Source organism: Apodemus sylvaticus, chromosome 4 (genome assembly GCF_947179515.1).
Source record: "Apodemus sylvaticus chromosome 4, mApoSyl1.1, whole genome shotgun sequence".
In the NCBI taxonomy this organism is placed as follows: domain Eukaryota; kingdom Metazoa; phylum Chordata; class Mammalia; order Rodentia; family Muridae; genus Apodemus; species Apodemus sylvaticus.
The window spans coordinates 99,917,357-99,931,679 of record NC_067475.1 but is presented as its reverse complement, the minus strand read 5'-3'; the positions used below and the strand labels follow the sequence as shown (position 1 = coordinate 99,931,679).

The following is a 14,323-nucleotide window of genomic DNA, read 5'->3' as shown; positions in this document are numbered from 1 at the left end:
GCAGGCAGCTGCCCAGTGCCCAGGAGAAAGAAGCCAGGCAGGCCGGGCGGGGCAGCGGCTGAGGCAGAAGGGGGCAAGGACACTGCAGCCAGACTTAAGCTCTTCATGCCAGCATGAGTGGTAACCAAGGTACTGGGCAGTTGGCACTTCAGCCTGTCAGGATTCATGGGAGATTATTTCTTAAGTGAAATTCTAAAGAGTTAAAGGATGAATTTGGACCGTGATGGAATGGACGATGACATCATCAGTCGAGAATCCCCATTGGATTTGGAGGGGAATTATAAAAAGGTAAGGGGGGGGGGAGTGCTTTTGTTTATAAACAATTGGACCATTTTTCTAAGAGGGAGGAAGGTTGCCCTTGAGGAAGATTGCCAAATTCCACACACAGTGGTCATTGCTGTTATACACAGGAGAAAAACTAAATGCACAGAATTAACCACAGTAAGCTTGGAGACCCCAGTCCAGGCCTCCAGTTCTTCCCAGCTTATAGGCATTAGAACAGCATTGGAGAACACCAGGGCTGAAAAACAGCTAAACCATACATGTTAGGGTTCTGAAGTTGAGAGAATGTCTACTATGTACTTCATTGCAAAGCAGCATTTTATGCAAAGGGATTTTTTTTAAATTATTGACATATTTTAGCTGTTCAGTAGAAACAATTACTTGATAGAGCTAACAGATCTAAATTTGTTTTTAACGGTGAAAACAATATAAAAGTTTTACAGAGAGGTTTGGGGTCTTAAAAAATACAGTATCTGTTAATTCTCTGCTAGCCTTTTCTTTTGAAAGTCAGTAAATATATTTTGGGAATGTTTTATGTGGTAATTGTCTGGTAATAACAGGTCCAAGTAAAAATAGCTTTAGTTATATGGGTGAGGTCATGAAATCAAACTACAAGTATATGCTTGTCTGCCCACAGATGCCTAAAGACACACAGCCCTCTGCCCTTTATTATTTGACAGAAGTCAAGTGTAGTTCTTAGCTGGACAACATGAAGATTAGGCTCTTCCCGTTCAGTCAAAGATGACATTAGTGGTTTAGGGCACAGTGAGATGTAGGAAGAAGTGTCTAGCATGTTGCTTCCTCAGATTTGGTCAGCTGTGACATCTGTGCCTTAAACACTGCATGTGAACGTGGCAGCTCTTTAACGTGTTTACTGTATATCTTATTATTTCATAATAATTTGTATTCTTTATCCAGGGGGTACAAACTTAAATGTGCTGGGCCCTGGTGTGTGTTTTTCAGCCCTGGTGTTCTCCAACCAGGGACTAAGAGCTCAGTGTGGTGACTTTGTGTCCTGAAACTGCAGCTGTCCACCCTCCCCCCGCTGGGCGGAAGCCGGTACACAGAAGACACTTGGGACACTCCGCCATCAGTCAGATCGCTTATCCAACCCTGCAGAGCAAGGGTGTCGTTGTCGCTCTCTTGTGTTTTGTCTTCAGTGCCAGAGAACTGGTCACAATTTTCTTTGTCAACTCATTTTTTTTTTCAGATTAAAAAAAAGTCCAGATCAGTTCACACTAAGGAAAAATGAAAGGTATACAGTTACTAATTCACTAACAATAAAATCATGACCACTGTGCTTATATCCTACCTAGGCATACAGAGGGAAACAGATGCCCAGAATACATGAGCTGTCTACACTGGCAACCTGGGTAGGGCCCCAAGAGCTTAGAGTTACCACCTTCAGCAAAACAAAGTCAAGGCCACCAGGAAGCACAGGCAGTAAGAGGTCATGTTCGATTTCAGAAGAATAGTGCTAACAGGATAGTACAAAACAAACAACCTGTTAGGCAAAGCTTCCAGACATGTGGGGTGCTACAGGTATACAGCGTGTGGGACCCAGAACATTAGAGTTGGCTTCTTGTCACATGAGTTTCTTAGTTACTGTCCCAAGGTAAGGGCCTTGTGTTTGTGCAGTGTTGTTTATACTGTGGTCACTGCGAAGGCTTCCTTATGCTTAGAGGGAAGAAAATTGTAATTTCATTATGAGCTTCTAGTGAAATTGACCAACATAGGCTTTTTTCAGAGTACAAAGATGAGAAAGACAATTCTCAGTGTAAAAAATCACTTTACCTAATCCGAATCTTCCTTTTCAAAGGTCCCCCTCGCCTCCCTTACTGGTTTTGGTCTTTGGTTGACTAAGGAAAATAAATAAATAAATGAGACGCCATAGGAAGTCGTCTATAGGCAATGTGATCTTGCATCACCAGTTAAATGTAATGGGGCCTAGGCCTCAAGTATACATTTATTTTATTCCACAATTACATTGATTCACCATTAGAAGTATAAATGTCTAAAACATATGCACAAATCGCTAATTGAGAGAATAAACTGCTTATAAATAACACTAAAACCCCAAATGAAACCTCCTTTTTTTTTCTGTGAACTCTCCCTTCATTAAGGTCCAACATTAAAACCAGTTGGAAAATCAGCGTTCGCTGCTCAGGTGCTGCACAATTCCCCAAATGGGTCCCATTAATAAATACCACATGCGTATAGGGATTGTTTTACAGGGCTGTTTTAAAGTCAGACAAACAGCTTTGGGGGTGGGTGGGAAGGTCACTTCCCGACGACTAAAATTAGATTCACCGAGGCAGAGGAAGGAAAAGCTTCTGCAGCTGCCCCTTTTCCTTGGGGAAGGCCTGCCTGTAGGAAAGATGTTTCATTAAGAACCCGGCTTATTCAATAATGGCAGTAAAACCAAACTAAATCAGAGAACAGATCACAGTCCCTAAGAGCAAAAGTGGAGGGCTCGGCCATGAATGAGGGGTGTGTGCTTGGCCCACCACTCCCCTGCTCCTCTGTGGTCACTTCTGAGTCTCTGCTGAGGACCCACAGAGGCCTGAGAGATGCACAGGCCGCTCTCACACGTGACCCAGGTTTGGCTCTTGGCACCCACATGGCAGCTCACAATTTCCTGTAAATCCCATTCTAGGGGGTCTGACAGTCCCTTCTGGCCCTCTCAGACCCCAGGCTCCCATGTGGCAACACACATCTGTGCAGGCGAACGCTCACCAAAAAGTAAATCTTTAGGAGGAGGAGGAGGAAGGAGAAGGAGGAGGAGGAAAGAGAAAAAGGATGAGGAAGAGGAGGAGGAAGACAGGAAGAGGGGGGAAGAAGAAGAACAACAACAACAACAACCACCACCACCACCACAGAGCATGTGTGAGGACAAGGAGGCCTTCGGTGTGTGTCCGCCATCCAGCTCTTCCATCATTTCCCCCAGCCTTGTTGGTCACTCACACACTGCATCAGGGTCACGGAAGGGATGCTGAGTCTTCCCTCGAGGAGCTTACCAACAGACAAATCCACTACACCGATAGGTGCTGCCCTGGAAAAGGGCCGTATACAGTGTGGACCTCCACGTTCTCTCGCCAAGGCTGTGCCAGAGTAGAGGGTATCCAAATGAGCATTAGCAGACAGAAGAAAGGAATTTGTGAGTCTTCGGTTTAGCACACAGCCTAAGCCTGGCTCCAGCTCTGTGCACGAGGCCTTCTGTTCCCAGGCCACTGAGCAGAGAATAGGGAAGCAGCGCAGTCCCAGGACCTGGCCAGCTCAGCTCTGTCCCACAGAGGTGTTGCCCCAAGTGTCTTCCATCTAATTACAGCGAAAGATTAGGGAGGACCCCATGGAGGAAAAAAAAAACATAAAAGGCTGGAAGGAAAAATATTTAAAGTGAAGCCACAGCTGCGCCTCATGTTTTTTTAAAAGGTGAATGGAAATGACTGTCTGAGATAAACTGCAATAAACAGGCGCCGGGATGCCAGCTGCCATTCCTGACAAGCTCTGCCCTCCCCACACAATTACCGAGGCAAAGCAGCCGCCGACCTCCATTAACCCTCCAGGCTCCCTGTCGCAGAGGCATGAATATGCTTGAAGAACCAAGTTAGTCACCGGAGCCTGGGCTCTGTGTCCCACGTGTCATGCCCTCACCTCTGCCACCTCAGGGAAATCCTTTCCAGTTTGGGGCCTTGGGGCCTCCTTTTCTTCAGAGTGAGGAATCAAAGGTTCTCAGTGTGACGCCCTCTGGTTATAGTTCCAGGTCCTTTGCGTTCTATCACCCAATGGCCACACCTCAGTCAGCCATGATGGTCAGGGAATGGGCTGTTTCTGGAGTGTATTGTGAACACTGAGCACATTTTTCTTGCTCAGCAAACCATATTCACCCCCTTTCTCATCCTGGCCTCCTCCTTTCTCTTCTACTTTCTCTTCTTAGGAATTACTTTAGGGCTCTATTTCTTTCTTTTGGGGACCAGCATAGTATTTTATGAAAGCAGAAATGTAGTTCTCACACATCGAATTCCTCTGGTGCCAGGAGTGGTGGTGCGTCTCTTTAATCCCAGTTCTTGAGAGGCAGAAGCAGGTGGATCTCTGTGAGTTCCAGTTCAAATCCAGCCTGGTCTATATAAGCAAGTTTCAGGCCAGCCAAGGCTACATAGTGAAACATTGTCAAAACAACAACAACAACCACCACTTTTTAAAATGGTTTTTAGTATATTCACAGGCTTGTGCAAACTACTGCCTAGTTTGAGAACATTTTATTTAACCCCCGCCCCCCAAGAACCTGGGACCATTTGCAACCATTCTATACCCCTTGTCCAGTCAGCCTTGGGAAGTCACCTTCTGTCTTTAAGAATTTACCTGTTCTACATGTAGTTAGCATTTTCAGCTTTTTTCCTTTTCTGCAGCCCACTCTTCCTTTTAATATCAACATCAGCTACTGTTAATAAACTATCAGCTCTTATGTTCTCTCTGCCAGACCACGTGGCGAGCACTCTCTACATTTACTTGTTTAAACATGAAAAATAGATATTATCTCTTATTAAAATACAAAACAACCCGAGGCTCAAAGAGTTTCTGTAACCTGAAGTAGTATCAGACCCCACCTGTATCCTCAGGCCCAGCTCCTGCCCTGCCCTCTTGTCAGACTGTCTGTCTGTCTGTCTCCCACTCTCCCACATCCTAATCCATCTGGCTAGTGGGTTGAAGACATCATTTTCCTGGCAGCTGACCAGGCCCATTTCATACCTAGGCAGTGTTGTGGACTGTTTGTGTTCCTGGCAGTGATACCAGATGACCACGATGGACTCACAGGCGTTTAAACCCGCACCTGTTAAAAATAGAGTTGCCAGATGACACTGTCCACGGCACAGAAGGCGTTGGTGCACGCAATCCTCTGAGAACTAGCAGTGAGCACAGGCTGCTCCCAACAGGTTCTCTGTGGGGCATGCTGATCAGAGGGTGGAAAGCCAGCTGCGCCTTCCATCGCTCAGTCAGGCTCCAGAGTTGTGCTGTTTCTCCCATCGCCAAATTTCCCGTTCTGAGTGACGGATGAGCTAATGCTAGGTCTTTGTGAAACACCTTTGTTCTCGTCCTTAGCCATCAGAATGTTCTGGAATCGAGGCCTCTACAGCAGCATTTGTTTGCCTTGTGGCATGAGAAGGCAGGCAGTCAACAACACGGCTCAAAACCATCTTCATGATTACACTAATATAAACATTCTCATCCTGTAAACTAGCAGCGCAGTGCTTTGATAGCAGCCAGTCTCAGGTCAAACAGATGGAGCTTCCCCGACCACGCCCTTCCTGGATAGTGTGTATTCAAGGCCAGCGCTCCCTAGTAGTATTAGTGAATTTTAAAGCAATTCAGGAGACCTGTGCCTGATATCTCATTATAACCTTTTTGTAGAATGTTTAGCATAAGTGTCTAAGATGGAAAATATCAGAAATACTAAATGAAAAAGTTTCCAGGCTTAATATCCATTCAGCCATATGGTGGAAAGGCCCAATGCCATTTAGCTACTATATCCACCCATAATTTAAAAACACTTCCCAAGGAATAAAATAACTGTGAGAATTTGAATTAACCTGCAGTATATAAGTATTGATGCATATGACATTCAAAAGTATTCCATTTCTTCTCTCATAGCATACTATTTTCCTATTCTGATCTTGTTACAAATCCATGGTTTATCTCAGCAAGGAAACAATTAAGGAGTATCATCAATATACCCGAGTTTTCTTTCTACTGTTTAATTTAAAAGAAAGTCAATGAAATTTGCCACTGAGTGAATACATTTTGTACATCTGCTTTCTGATGTTTAAAAGCCTCAGCCTCGCCCACACTGGAGAGTTGCCTGCAGTTATTAGAGTCCAGCTGTTTCCCAAGCAGAGGAGAGAAACAAGTGACCACCATTTCCTCAAGGAAGAGAGTCTTTCCTCGGGGAGCTTCAGAGTCCCAGTTGGGCTCCGGGGTGGATGCTAATGGTGATGAGCCAGGTATTGCTGGGTGATAGATTGCACTGGGTCAAGAAGATCATTAATTGCTGCAAAACAGGCATCCTCACAGGCCCAGGCAATCACATGCCCCTGGCTGCAGAGGCTGGACAGGCTACATGGAACAGATGTGGCCATGGGGGAAGGGAGCTAACTCTGCCTAGAACAGCAGCATCTGGAAGCTTGTTCGGCATGCACACTCGGAGCCAGAGCCCAGACCTCAAGCACAGAAGCATGGCCTGTGCTTTCACAGGCCCTCTGGGTGATGCCCATGCACATGCTAGTACGGGATCTACCGACTCAAAGAAATGTGTTACTTACAGAGTATGTGTGTGTGCCTTGACAAACTGATGTCTCAGCAGCTCCTGGAAGCCTGACTTCCACTGACTGAGGGAAAGCTATAGCTCCTGAGACAATGCAGCTGATAGTACTTAGGAAGTTACTTCTCTGTGAATATGCCATTTTCCTTGTTAGCCTTGTAGAAAGTATAGTCATCTTTTAGTATCTATGGGATATTGCTTCCAAGACACACACACACAGAAAGAGAGAGACAGACAGACAGACAGACAGAGACAGAGTCAGATAGAGATGGAAAAACCTATAAATGTTCAAGCCTTTAACATAAGTACCGAGTTTGTGTAGACTCCCATATACTTTATTTGCCATATTTGGTACACTATAGACATATTTGATGTCACTGTGTTGTTTAGGGAATAACAAGAATGAAGTATGTGTACATGCTTAGTCCAGACAGATTCCCTCCAAGCACTTCCTGTTGAGTCTCTGATCTGAAACCTCTGGATAGGGAAACCACTGCATGTTCTTCATTGCTTTTGCAAGCGATCCCAGCCATTTGCAGTAGCGTAGAAGATGGAGAAAGGGAAGTCAAGGATGTGAGCATCAGTATTCCTAACCATGGAGCCATCTCTCTAGCATCAGTAGCTTCATTCCACGGCATTTCTGTGCAGTTCTCATCAATTAGGTCCTGGGATTTTTTTTCCTAGGCAGAGATTCTTTAAATATATGTAATCATGGGGGAGATTTTGTTCCTCTTGGTCTGACAAGCCTTTCTGGCTGGCTATGGTTATATCATGTGCATGAGTTAGGAGGAGGAAGCCCCTTGTATTGTGCTCAACACCGGTGACTTTATAATTAGGGCTAGGGCGTTGTTCCCCAGAGCGTGTTCCTTATGCCTTTACAGATATGCTTCCACACAAACACTGCGTGCCGGTTAAATATACTTTAGAAATGTAAGAACTATCCAGTCCTTCCCTTGCAAATTTCTGGGCAGATTATCATGTTAAGTGGCAAGTAGACCTGCTTCAGAGACATGATGGTGCTGCAAAGTAACACGGCCCAGAGGAAAGCAACGAAGAACCCAGCGGAGGATGCAGGAATGATGTAGTTGTATTCATATAAGGGATGGGTTTGTCCTATGTCCTGAAAACAGTGTAGAAAAGACCCAGAGACAGGCAGATTTCAAATGGACAACATCTACCCAAGCAGAACATCTTGCTTAGTTCTTTAGGAAGTACTCTTCTTACCACATTTGGGTAGAGCAGTTTCACCCCAGGAAAGGGGTGTTGTGCATGTAATCTAAGAGTCCTGTGAGATACCTGTAGCTTGTGCCACATCCTTGATGGCCATTGTAAGGGACATCTGCCCACACACAGTGTTTGGTAGTAAGGGATGCAGTCCTAACCTAGGACAAGCTGCCCACGGCCGGTGAAGCATCAATATCTAAGCAGTTTCACTTCCACCTCGGTTTTGGGCAGCTTTTCTGTCTTGTCGTCCTGAGCCACTATGCCTCAGCTGCTCTTTGACTTTTCACTAGCAATATCAATTTTAGACATTTTGTTTTATGAGAGTGATTCCCAAGGCTTTTTTAGCAGTGGACATGGCTTTGCAGACCATAGCGCATCTAGATGGTGTTATTTTGCATTAGCCTCTCCCTTTCTCCAAAGGCTTCATCTCCTGGCTCTGGGAGTTGTGAGATCCAATGGGCCTATGTTTAGAATTCCTCAGAGAACAAAAGATCCCTGCTTTGCAGTATGGGGAACTGTAATACTTGAAACACTTGGAATCAGACGTCCTAAAAGGCGGGCTGAGCTGTGGCGGTGGTGAGAGTGGCTGAGAAGATGTTTGTGAATGTCTCTGCTTATGGTTCTTCCGTGGTCATCTGTGCTCTGCGCCGCAGTGTTTGCAGACATCTGTTTACAGTTGCTCTGTGGTCATACATGATCTATTTTTTGGTTTGCTAGTATGTGATGCTTTTCTGAGAAAGTGTCATGTCCATGTCAGAGAAGACATTGATCCATAGCTCTAGTCTCACAATGTGTCTTCGCCATAGTGCCCACTGTTCGTGTCAGTCTGCACTTTTCCCCCTCAGTGTAGAAGAGAAGAAAGCTATGGGACCAGAAAGCATATGCTCAAACCCTAGATCTTCTCCATACCCATAGGGTAACCTGTTGTTGCACTCCAGTTCTCATCTTGAAAACAGAAGTTATTGGAGGATTAACCATGATGTGGCCATTATTGCTGGCTACCTTACCATCAACCAGCTGCTCCGAACTCTCTCAGTCAACTCTTCAGTAAATAGAGATTCTTCTCCATTCTGAACTGAAAAGAGGCTTCGGTGCACAAAAGCCACCAGCAATGTGACAGAGGAGGCAAGTTATTGACTTGACCAGCCAAACACAGCTAAAAGTCAAAAGGTCAAATTCCCGGCACATAAACCATCAGATCTCTGTAGAAAAAAATAAACACACTTAGCAATAACTAATTCAGGGGAAAGAAAATACAGTAGCTTAAACACTTAAACATTTATTCTTCCTGATAAATGGAAAGAACTGAACTAAGAGAATCTGCCTGTGTATCACACTAAAAACAACAGCAAGTGCTTCAGGTTAGCTGGAACACGGCAGAAGCCGCCTTTGCATCGCTGGTGGGCACTTGAACGGGAGCAGCTTTTCTTTGGAGCACTGTGACAAGAGGTGTCAAGAGCTTCAGCAAATGTTCACACGCAGCGGATCTGCCAGTCCCACTTCAGGAGCTCATCCCTGGGAAACCATCAGACATGTGGGCAGGGATTTATGTAAAAGATGTTATTTTTAATTTGACATAACTCCAAATGACTAACTGTAGAGGGAGACTCCATGGGGTGGTTGAGAAGCAATTGTTGAAAGTGTGTTTTTAAAAGAGTATGAAGTGCTTCTATGGGAAATTTTCAGAATACGCGCAATTAGAAGAAAAAAAAAAGGAGGAAATATACCAAGTGTTAGCAATGATCTAAATAACAGGATTATCATTTACATTTATATTCTCTTTATTTTTTCCTTATTCTGTTCAGTGAGATCTTTTTAAAGGGAAACAGAGAGAGTGGCTTTTTAGTGTTCTCCCAACACCAATACTGGTAGCACTCTGCATTCCAGAGAGAAGTGTCCAGAAACCAAGAGGGTGTTCACACAGCCCAGCAGGGATGGCCTTACTCTTCATCAAAGCCCCTTCCAGACCAGGACCACTGTGGGACTGTCGCCTTGTTCTTTCTTAAATACTCAGTTCTAGTTAGCAGTTTTTGCACTGTTGAGGACTTACGGTTGAGACTTAGGCTCACTGACTTAGGTTAAATTTGTGCTCAATGCAGGTGGGTATGGGGTGTGTTTCACAAGGCTGGCCTGGGTGTGACGGGGTGGTAGGCCTTGATGGAGGTGCCAGCACTACACTTGTGAGTGGTTAGCCAAATGAAAGGTATTCCTGCTTTCCTTGACAATCTCATAGTGACTTTCTTAGTGCTCGGTACTGGAGCAGTACAACGCACAGAACAAAATCATCATCTTTCCTGTAAAATTATCTGTATAAAAACAGTCTTTCACTTTGTGGCTGTATTGTATGCATGTGCACACACGCATTATCTCCTCGGTATGTGCCAGAATGGGGCGGAGGGGGCCATGACTGGCCATGTAGATAAATATCATTGGTAAGTCTAAATTAGAATGCTTATGGTATTCAAGAATTTAGAAGTATTGGAGGAGAGGAGAGGAGGGGAGAGGTGAGCTTTCTCGGAATAACAAGTTTTCAAACCTGAAATTAAGGGTCTGGATCTGGCACCCCAAGATGTATACTTCAAAAACCCTAGTTCATTCTAACATAGCTCATTGAAGCTCTGTAAAATACTGTGCTGTCATATTTTACTGTGTGTCGAATGTCAAATCCATGGCTTTGCAGCTCCTGAAATGAGACCAGGTTGACTGAGGAACTGAATTTAAATTTTAATTAAGCAGTTGTTAGATTGAACCGCAGACAGCCACATGTGACCTGAGAGTGCTGGGAGTCGGAGGAGTCCTAGTCCTGGCTCTCACGTGGGAGTGAAGCAGGCCGTTTGTCGGACCGTCCTTCCAGATGGAAGCACTGGATCTCTCTGACACAGGAGAGCACCGGTGTGACTCTAGGACCTTCTGTAGGGAGATCGCTAGCACCATCAAGTCCCGTGAGCAGACAGAGGTCACAGCAGCCCTTGAGAACCTGCTCAGCACCCAAAATGGCTCCACTCATGAACGCCCCCCCCCCCCACAATCTTCTCAGCCCAGGCTTTCTGGTTGGTTTTGTAGTGGTTTTATTTTTAACTAAGGAAATCATTTCTAATCTTCTACCCCGTTGTTTAAAGGGCTTAAAAGTTCAGCCTGGTGAGTTTTTATGGGGCTTTTAATAGGAAGCTGAGCATTGTAAACATACCCAAATGATCAGAGTAGCATAGCTCAAGTCTTTTTACTATGCATGCTTCAAATCAAAATATGAGACCGATGAGGCCAATTACAACTCCCGAAACATCACAGGCATTATATTCATGCTCATAGACACTCTGGAAATAGGAGGCACACAGAAACAGTCATACCCAGCAAGACTGCAAGCCCAGTGCAGGCAGACTCTGGGAATCCGTCTTGTTGGCTCTGTGCCAGACCAAACTATCTATGGCTTAGGCCAGCTCCCAGAATCCAGTGTGCACAGCTGAATGGGTTATTGTTCTTGCTACCAAGGGTGTGGGCTGAAGGTCTGGAGGGAAAGCCTTATTTGGGACCAGAGTGATTAAATTTAGGAGAAATCATTGGCCAGCCCTGACTAGCAGCTCCACCTAGCCCCAGGAAGATGGCTAGGCATCACAATGGATGCCCAAACCAGAGATCAAAAAAGGCACCAAAGAACTGGAATTAAAGCCATAGGAGACTGATTCCATTTCAGCTTTTAATAATTGAAACATCTCTGGACTTCAGCCCATTTATTTTTCTGTCTAATGTTACATTCCAAGAATCTTACTTAGCACGGTGGGCTGCCTGTGCTTGTGTTGTATCTCCCACTGATTGGTACCTTTTGTTTTTCCCTTATAATTTTAGGCACAGAAGAATGAGAGAGAGTCTATCAGACAGAAGTTGGCACTCGGAAGCTTCTTTGACGACGGCCCAGGAATCTATACCAGCTGCAGCAAGAGCGGGAAGCCGAGCCTTTCCTCCAGGTGAGCGTGCTTCTGAGTTGATTTTCTGGTGTGTGCCATGTGGTGCCTGTATGCCTAACGAAAGACAGTCGTATGTCCTCGCAGGGTTAGTTCTGGGTTTCAGTCAGACCCTTCGCATTTTCACTGGTTATTTTCACTGCTAAGGGTTGCCATGGCCCAGCACCCAGCTACCTGAGGTCACATTTTTATATTTCATTTATCTTTGGACAGAACGCTGATTTCATAGACTGACCAGGCCACAGGCCTAAGCACCTGATGATGCCTTATACACGTGGCAGACCCCCAGACTTCCCAGTAAGCAACCCCAAAGCACTCAGAAGCAGCCCTTAATATGTTTAATTGCAGTAATTATCAGTACATGAGAAATGTGATTCTCACTTTGATCGTTTGGTGTTTATTACTGTTTTAAGATTGTCTGCCAGGTAGTTTCTCTTGGTCTTTATTTTAGGACAGTGGTTTTCAGTCCGTGGGTCAAAACCCCTTTGGGGGTCAAATGACCCTTTCACAGAGGTCACATGTCAGATACCCTGTATATCATGCATTTACATTACTTTTTATGAAGCAGCAACAAGAATAATTTTATGGTTGGGGGTAGTAACCATATCATGAGGAACTAACTGTGTTAAAGGGTGGTAGCATTAGGAAGGTTGAGAACCACTGTTTTAGGATGTCATTATCCCCTTATCGTTGTTTATTTCAAAATATTATTGGTAATTCGCATAGCTTTTTATTCCAAATAAAATATGTGAAGTTTCCAATATTTCCAGGAAAATGGCAAAGGCTTCTCAACCTTTTACATGCTGTGTGTCTCCCAGGGAATTATGGTTCTGATTCAGTGTGTCTCTGCTGAGCTGGAAATCCCACCTTTCTAAGCCACAGCTGGCTGATGCCCAGAGCGCCATTCTGTGGACTACTTTGCTTAATGGAAGTATAGATAATTCTCAGCAATATCCCATTCCTAGTGACTAATGGAAACATATCTCAGCTTTATGTGAGGCCCAGAAGGAGCAACCTGCTACCCACTATCCACCTAATCCTGCCCTATCTGATCCAATGGCAGACACATGCTCTCCCAAGTGCATTGTTTCAAAGGGGACAGGTGAGTGGACGCACCCGGAGACAAGAGCTAGTTTGCCCATGGAATGTTAAGGCATCACATCCTTAGCTGGGTAGGAGCTGATGCAGAGGCCATGGAGGGGTGCTACTTACTGGCTTGTTCTCCATGGTTCACTCAGCCAGCTTTCTTATAGAACCCAGGACCACCAGTCCAGGGTTGGCACCACCCACAATGGACTGGGCCCTCCCAACTGATCGCTAATTGAGAAAATGTCTTACAGCTGGATTTCACGGAAGCATTCTCTCAACTGAGGCTCCTTCCTCTCTGGTGACTCTACCTTGTATTTCAAGTTGACACAAATGTAGCATGTTTCAGTTGTGTGAGACATATGCTGTCTAACATCAATAGGAACTGACTCTTCGTACTCTCTGTGCATGCCTGAATGAATTCCTTTCTACTAAGTGACTAGAGTAGTTTCTATAGCCAATTTTGCAATGATGAACATGGGGATGTTTTGGAATACTTGGCTAGTGTCACACCCCTGCTGGTCACGCTCTTGCCCATGTCTTCTGAGTAGGTAGGATTTCTCTTTGGTGTGTGCATGAAGGTAGAGGTAGGAGCAGAATACATGAATGTTCCCACTGACAAGACAATGCAAATCATGATACTGTCCTTCCAGCACTGTCTCAGACACCTGTTGGCACTCAGGACACTCTTTAAAAACTATTTCTTAACTGAAAAAGAACATGGCAGCATATCATTGTTTATTAACTAGTTGCATTTCTTCTGCGAAATATCTATTTATGTCTTATTTCAAATTTCTGGTTTCCCTCCTTCTTCCTCCTCTTCCTCCGTATGTGTGTGCTTTTCCATATCAAAGTTATTTAGTCATAATAGTAGTTCATATTAGGAATCCTAAATATGCATTGCAAGTATCTTTTCCCAGCTCATAATTTGTTTCTTACTTTCTTGTGTGTGTTGTGACCATATATCTTCATTTTAATACGGGTAATTCTGTTTTTTTTCTGGTCAGTGTTGTGTGTAATTTTGTGTATAAAATCCTTCCTAACAGGGCCTGGTGGCACTTGCCTGTAATCCCAGCCCACAGGATGTGTAGGCAGAAGAGGCAAGAGCTCAAGGCCCACCTTGATTAAATAGCAAGCTTAAGGCCAGGCTGTGTTATATATCAAGTCCTGTTTCAGAAACTGATCAAACACTTTCTCTATCCCCTGGTTATAGATATTTGCTAGTCTCACCAAGAGTTGAAAGTGTTAGATTTTTAGAAGTCTAATCAGTCGGCTGATTTCTTTATAAGGCACGGAGAGAAGACTGTTTTCTTCTTCACTGTTTACGAAGGACTTGATTATGCTCGGTGACTGACCCACCTTCACTTGCTGGTCCCATAGGGCTCCCTGTCTCCTGCTCTACAATCAAGGGACTGTGTCTTTCACTCGTTTATTTCGTTGCTTCTATTCTTGCTCC

General features: G+C 44.6%; 1 protein-coding gene across 5 annotated transcripts in view; it reads left to right on the top strand.

Annotated features, from left to right (window-relative positions):
• The window catches only part of Schip1 (schwannomin interacting protein 1), a 126,733-nt gene that overhangs the window by 86,836 nt on the left and 25,574 nt on the right, over positions 1-14,323 (top strand). For all 5 annotated transcript variants that reach the window (XM_052180384.1, XM_052180383.1, XM_052180382.1 and 2 more), the window contains one exon: positions 11,666-11,784. In XM_052180384.1, the coding sequence (XP_052036344.1) occupies positions 11,666-11,784 (119 nt within the window). The remainder of the gene's footprint in view (positions 1-11,665; positions 11,785-14,323) is intronic.